Raw genomic sequence first — 7,697 nt, 5'->3', positions numbered from 1 at the left:
TACCCTATCATCCAAGTCATTAATCCTGTCGCTTATAGACTTCAACTTCCTCCTTCCCTAAGGATTTCGAATTCCTTCCATGTGTCCCTCCTCAAGCCTTTAAGGTTGAACTCTTATCAAAAGAAGATTCCCAAACCGCCCAAGATTAACTCCGAAAGTGGGGCTGAATTCGAGGTAAGACGCATTATAGACTCTCGTTGCCGCAATTCTCGTACCCAGTATCTGGTGGAATGGGTTGGGTTTGGTCCCGAAGAGAACTCTTGGGTGGATTCCATTGATTTGCACGCTCCAAAACTGGTAAAGCAATTTCTCCAGAGAAATCCGCACAAGGTCCATAGGCGCCCTGGGGTCACCCTGAAAAGGGGGGGTACTGTCACACGTAGCCGCGACGGAGCGCGGCGGGTACAGTACTCACCCGTCCGCGCCCGCCGCCGGCTAGCGTGTGCAGGCTCCGGTCTGCGGTGTGCGGGTAGCGGCAGCTCTGGGTAGGGATGGCAGCAGTAGTGGTGCCGGGAGGCCGGCGTCGCCATCTTGGTTGAGGGCAGGAGACAGATTGGCCCAGAGTGGAGGTTCCCTCCTCATCCTGTGCTGACAGCCAATGGCAGCCATCCCCTGGGGATATAGGGGATCTGCCTAGGCTGTTCAGTGTCAGTGCAATGAGTCTTTGGAGTCATTCACAACTCCTAGCTGATTCCCGGATCCTGGCTCTTTCTCTCCTGACTCTGGTGCCTTGCTCCCTGCATCTTGCTACAAGGAAGTTTTCTCCTGACACCAATGCTGCAAGTCCTACCTAGTGCTTGTTCCTGCTTGTGTCCCAGAATTACCCTGCACAGCTTCCCGCTGTCCTCCTTCATACAACTCATTCATTCCATCATCTTTCAGTCATCCGGATCCATTTCTTCTGTCATCAAATCAACCTCCTTCCGGATCCTCATCTATGTACTCTGGCTCACCAAGTATACGTTTCCAGATTTTCCTGCCCGTTATTAGTATTGTGCTGGACTCTATTTAATTTATTCCAACTGTCACTTAAAGAAGTATTTGAGTGAAGTTTATCATTTATGAAATCCGTTATTAAACCTGCACGTTTCAATCCTACTCCTCCTGGTCCGTCTCCGGTTCCTGTGCACCACACGACTCCATCCAGCCCTTTAGCCGTGACACGAGCATCCCACACTCACGCGGGTCCCAGTTTCCCATCGTCGGGGGGGACTGGAACCCTGCCCGTCTCCGAATCAGGGAGACGGGCAGAGTTAGAGGGGGGAGAGCGTGGGAGGTGGGGGAACGTGGCGGGGACCGGCGGAACGGTGGCGGTGACCCGGGGGTAGCCCCATTGTAAGGGGAAGCACTCACGTCTGGTGCGCGCGCGTCCCCTTCCGGCGGCTGTCAGGGGCTGGCGCGTGGCGAATCCACTGCCAGCCCCTGCAAAGATGAAATACATCTGTATGTTGACCTTAATTTGGTTGACCCAATGACCCATCCCCCTTCTGTTGTGCATAAGTACAACTCTGTAACAGCCCCTAAATCATTAATTTATAACTCATGGCAAACTTACTGCAGTTTATCTATACAGCAACATGAAGAAGTTACAGTATGTCTTTTGAACACTTTGTGGCATTCGCAGCTCTTTTTTGTGTACTGAGCATGTGAACCAGCTCCTGTTCAACTAACAGGTGAAACTACATGCAGAGCAGTCTATAACCCGTGTCTGTCTTCCCTATCCCATTGTAATCCGTGCCTTTCTTTCACAGCAGATGAGAGCTAAAATCCTGCAAGGAGATCAAAGATAAACTATTGCATTTCAAAAATGCTTTCAACTAGGGTTGGCCATTGATGAGTCAATGGTTCAGCCATTGATGGTTAAAAGTCTATGTCAAATGTTTTGCCATCAATGGCAGCGGAAAAAATGTGTCTCCACCATAGACGGTTCTATCTATGATGTTTATTTTGTTTTTAAAATCTACTAAGGTCTGGGCTACGATCATATCTCCAGCTGTGAAGCACTGCCCCTAGTCTCTGATTGGCCTGTAGTGCAGTAAATACATAGAATCTGAATGACCATTGGAGTGTGAAAGCATCAGTCGTTTCCCTGTGTTTTATACCATCATGGTTAACCGGGTGATGGACGAGTGCTCGATAGATCCCGGCATTCAATATACCGATCTTGACTGACAGGGGCTGTTATCCCTCGTGGGGGTCCACAACCCCGAAAGAGGGAGAATAGAACCTGTGGCGAGTGCAGCAAGCCACCATGCCTGCAAGAGGCTTCTTTGCGGTTGCCCCCCCCTGTGGCGAGTGCAGCAAGCCACCATGCCTGCAAGAGGCTTCTTTGCGGTTGCCCCCCCCTGTCGTAGTACCAGCAGTTAGGACTCTAATGTTGGTATACTGACCGTCGAAATCCAGACCATCAGCCTCTTATACCCCACCCGGTTTAACCAATGATACCATTGATGGTTAACTTAAATTGGCCACCTACTGTAACACGAATCTGTACAATTTATTGCACAAACATTTACAATCAACTAATTCCTAAATCAGCCACATATTAATGCACTATGTAAATGGTAATGATTTCAAAGGTTGCAATGTTTATTATGTACACTATCATGACATTTGCCCTTTAAAATCAACACATGCGGTTAATACTCAACCGCCTTGGCACAATGTCCTAATTTATTGCCCAATGAAGTATTGGAGACTATTACATATAAAAGTCCAGATCTTCAAATGCAGTTTGCAGATAAGCTTCATTCTGCAGAGTGAGGACATGGCGAGCTCGCATCTCTCTGTATTTGTTGGATATTTTACCGTTGTGTTTTTTACTTTTAGCCATGTATCACTGGTTGAGGGTGGCAGAATCCTCGTTGTGCCTGTAGATGGCAGCCACTGGTTAAGCATGCGCCCTGTGGTGGACTTACTAAGGGAAAAAGGACACCAAGTTGTAGTGGTTGCTCCAGAAACCAATATCCACCTTCAGACATCTCAAAACTGTGAGGTGAAATTCTACCCCGTATCCTACTCCTTGGAACAGCTACAGAATCAGTTCATATCTTTCGCAAGTGAGCTTTTCACTGAAAGACCGTTTCTGCAGAAATTCCTTAAGGTCCATGAGAAGATGACAGAAGGAGCAGAGCTAATGTTGCGTAGTTGTGTGGGGATGTTGAACAATACTCAGTTGATACGATCCCTGGAACAAATTAACTTTGATATCGTCTTTACAGATCCTGCAATCCCTTGTGGCCAAATGCTTGCAGAGCACCTATCTGTGCCCTCTGTTTTCTTCTTGCGTGCTGTACCTTGCCACCTAGATTCTAAGGCCTCTAAGTGCCCAATGCCATTATCATATGTCCCACGGATGTTGACAAGTTTGTCCGATCAAATGACTTTTCCTCAGCGGCTGAAGAATTCTCTCTATGAGGTGGTCTCATTCTTCCTGTGTGATACTTTTTATGCTCCCTACAAGTTACTGGCCTCTGAATTCCTACAGAGAGAGGTCAGCCTGCAGGAGATTCTCAGCAACGCAGCCATCTGGTTGATGAGAATTGACTTTGTGTTTGATTACCCGAAGCCGGTGATGCCCAACATGGTCTTCATAGGAGGAATCAATTGTGTCAAAAAGAAGCTTCTTAATCAGGTGGGAATTTATATGTAGTAAATATTTTTTTAATTTTAAACATCTGTCCTCCATGTTCTAGATGATTTTAATTAACTATATTACTTTGTATATAGTGCTTACATATTGCACAGAACATTAGAGATGAGGGGTGAAATTTACTAAGATATGAAATACACATTACAGGTCATGTTGCGATGGGCAACCAATCATATCCTGTCTACTATCTTCTAGAGGGTGGAAAATAAATAAGAAGTAGCTTCTTATAGCAACATGACCTGTGAAGTGTATTTCACATCTTAGTAAATTTCACCCGAGATCTTGCAATTTTAAATCCCCTACATCATGAACACACACTAGGGTTAATGCAGTTAGAAGCCAATTAACCTGCAAATATGTTTATCACATATGTGGGAGAAACCTCGAGCACTGGGTGGAGCTGGGTGGAGAAAACACATGCAATGTTACGGGCTGCGACCGCAGCAGCTCATGTTCTGTGTGGGTTTTTTATGTTTTCACCGGATCAGTGCTCCGGGTTTTGGCTGATCCATCTTGATTGTTTCCATGCATACCTTAAGGCCCCCTTACACTTGTGAGATTTTGTCAGATTTGACCAAATTCAGATGGATTGGGCCAATTTATCTGACAAAATCTGATGTGCCTGTCTGACAAAATCTGATGTGCCTGTCTGACAAAATCTGATGTGCCTGATGCTGTAGGACTGATGCACATTCCCGTGCGCATTGGGTTTAACCAGGAGATTGATCCTCCTGCACATAAGATACATCTCAAGTTAATCAGGTACAACTTGTCCCTCAGACAAGCCCTTGGGGCTTTAAGTGTTTGCGTGTGGCTGCCTCCTAAGCCACTGTGGGTATATAGGTACAGTATGCTCCTAGTACCTAACCTTATATTCCTGTGATACTCTTATTATAATCCTTGCTCCTGGTGATTTCTATGTTCCCAGTGCTGCTCAGAGTTCCCAGCTAACTATTGTCTGGGATTACTCCAAAGTTCAGTTTATTACAGCCTGTGTGGAAGTATTCCAGCAAGCACATCTGCCAGGTGTCCTGTTAGATCCTGCATGTGTCAGAGAGCCCCTGCTTCAAGATCTTGGCCCTTATTCTGGCTCATTCCTTCGGATACACGTTCCCACGCAGCCAAACGGATGCACCACGCACCCACACGGTGAGCGAAGGCACCTCTATAAGGCCACCGTATCCGCTCGGCCGGACCAACACACAAAGGGGAGTGGTGTGCTAATGCATGTATGGAACTTACAATGTCCGCATGGACTTCCTGCATGTGGACGGCCGGACAGCCGAGCAAACATCCTCTGCTGGTGTTTAACACGGCACAGCACGAATCCACACGGAACTCAGGCTCAAACCCATTAGGCAATTATCCTAATTCTGTGTAGTATTGTCTTAACAAGCCAAGAGCACTTGTTTGTTAAGGTTTGAGTAAGAGAATTGGCACATAATTGCATTTAAGAAGAGTGGTGCATTTGTGTGTTAAAGCAATGAAATATACAAGCGATTTGAACGCAGAGAAGTGTAAATGGTTAAACTTTAAAAGTGAGCCTCCCGTGTTGCTGCCATGTAGCTAGTTAATTGATAAATGAGAGAAACCTTAATGCTGCATGAGTGTGTATTGCGTGCAGCTGAAAGTAATGTGTCTGTCTGCCCATAGGCACCACATTTTTGCCACCTGCTCCCTGACCTGATATAAGGAGGGAGAGAAAAGAGAGCGAGAAAAAGGGAGCAAGAGAGAGAGGCGGTTGAGGACTGTGCACGAGAGTGGCTCTGCAGCACAGTCAGAGTGGCCGGGGAGCAGCCCCCAGCTTTTCTCCTGCCTCTGGCTCAGGTTGGTCGGTGTGCCGCGACACTGCCCCCCCCCCTGTGAGCACCCCGGGCAACGTGAACCAGGGGCTGTGGACTCAGCTGTCACTATGCCACAACACTGCCCCCCCTGTACTCCCATGTGTCTACCTCTATGGCAGGTATTCAATGCTTGCTCTGGGGAGCTGCAGCGAATCCTGTGTAGGATTCGCTGCACTTTCTCCCCAATTCTCCCTGTATGGAGATTCGCCGGGCAGCCGCCAGTTCTCCCTATTCAACGCCTCAGGGGCTCTCTGCCCCTGGCGGCGAATTTTAACCCCCCCGGCGAATGTCGCCGGGGAGCTGGGGGACGGCTGCAGGCAGGGAGATGGAAGCCTCCCTGCCTGCGCCGGACACTGCGGGGGTGAAGGAGGGCTGTGGGGGACAGAAAGAGAGTCCCCAGAGCTGGCAGGGGGCTGTGTTAGGGAGCCGCTACACACTGGTCCCGATCGTGCATGTGTAATGATCGGGACGAGTGTGCACTGAATATATGAATATTAATGAGCGGCTCCCGGCTCGGCCCCCTGCTGGTGAATGTGTAAAAAAAAAAAAAAAAAAATATTGTTTAAAAAAAAAAATTATTAAAATATATTCATGTGCTGCAAGCACATGAATAAAAATAGCATGTCCCTTCACAGAAAAAAAAATCTGATTTTTTGACACCAAAATAAAAATAAAAAACGCTTTATTTTCAAAGATCACATTCCAGTTCTCCAGAAAAAGATGACAAATGTAAAATGGAGAATCCGGAGAAAATCACTGGATAAAGCAGTTCTCCACTTCAGCATTGAATACACTCTCGGCGAATTCCACTAAAAACCTAAGAATCGCGGAGAATCACAGACAGAGAATCGCCAGACATTCGCTCTTCATTTGCAGAGAATTGTGTCCATTGAATAGGGCGAATTGTTTTTCCAGTGAGAAAATTCCCTGTAAACCCGGGGAATTGACTGATTCCCTAGAAAATATGGAGAATCAGAGGCATTGAATACTGGCCTATGACTTTATACATTCTATAATATAGTCCCATGTGTTTACCACTACCACAGGCATCATAGCTCAGCAGCAGCCACTGCATATGCTATATACTCCCATGTGCCTACCTGCACACACAATGCAGGCAGAGCACACGGAGGGCCAATCAGAGCTCTCGGACAGAAGCCACAGCGGAAGTAAATGCTGACCGCAGACAGAGAGGACAGAGGCAGAGAGCTGCTGTTGCTGATTAGACTTCAGATTCCACTATAAATTGGCAGAATGTGCATGGCTGCTCCTTAGCCCGATGACTGCCTTCACTACAAAACCCCACAATGCATAAAGTGCAGATGGGATGGCACTTACCTGGTGTGAGGGGTGGCCGACTGTGCGTGCAGAGTCCCTGTCCATGGCGCACATGTGGGTGCCGCTGCTCTCCCTCCCTGCTGCTCAGCTGAGCGGTGCTCTGGCCGCTTGATGGGGGGAGACGGTGTTGGTGTCCCTTCTGTGCATTCCTCCATGGCCCGGGGGCGGGGCTTGATTCGGGCGCTGGCAGAAGGGGAGGTGCTGCTGGCAGAGGTGATGTGCGATTTCTTCCGAGCATGGTCCCCCTGCCGGGCTACGATCGCAATGGTGCAATGTGGACGGTGAGCTGAGCAGGGGAGATGGGTGAGTGCAAGGCTCTGCCCTTCCCTCCCTTCTGTGATTTGTGACCCCCCCCCCCCTTCTGGTGAATCGCAACCTAGGGCTGGGATGCAGTGCCGCCCCCAGCAGGTGCCGCCCATAGGCCCGTGCCTCAGGGGGGCCTGCTCCAAAAATGTCGCCCTCCAGTGGCTTGTGCACTAGGCAAATGCCTAGAGCTGTCTAGTGGTGGCGCCGGCCCATGGTGCAGGCCTAATCGCATGCTGACTTGTGTATGTTTCTTGTTTGTTTGTCCCAAGGCAGATGCCAGAGGCATTGGTTTAGCTTGGCAACAGTGTTGCTTAGGCGGTTAGGTTGTAAACCAGGGGTGGCCGGACTTTTGTAACCCGGGATCTACTTTTTGGACAGTTACTTACTGGTGCTCTACCGCCATTTCCCCATGTGCAAAAAATATTCCCTTCCCAGTGCAATACGCCCCTTACACATTATGCCACACAGAATAGGCCAATATTTGCATTAGGACACACAGTATAATCCAAAATTCACATTAGGACACAGGTTTTGAGTCAAAAATTAACATTCTGACA

The 7,697-nt window shown here is 48.3% G+C and overlaps 1 protein-coding gene across 1 annotated transcript in view; it reads left to right on the top strand.

Moving 5' to 3' along the window:
* The first annotated feature begins 2,750 nt into the window (after positions 1-2,750).
* Positions 2,751-7,697, top strand: part of LOC146020933 (UDP-glucuronosyltransferase 1A5-like) — a 72,090-nt gene continuing 67,143 nt past the window's right edge. The window contains exon 1 of the mRNA XM_083154583.1: positions 2,751-3,634. Within this exon, the coding sequence (XP_083010709.1) occupies positions 2,768-3,634 (867 nt within the window). The 5' untranslated portion in view covers positions 2,751-2,767. The remainder of the gene's footprint in view (positions 3,635-7,697) is intronic.

This window comes from Crinia signifera, chromosome 7, assembly GCF_055691185.1.
Source record: "Crinia signifera chromosome 7, ASM5569118v1, whole genome shotgun sequence".
In the NCBI taxonomy this organism is placed as follows: domain Eukaryota; kingdom Metazoa; phylum Chordata; class Amphibia; order Anura; family Myobatrachidae; genus Crinia; species Crinia signifera.
Note: the sequence above shows the minus strand (reverse complement) of the source record. Positions and strands in the feature narration are given on the sequence as shown.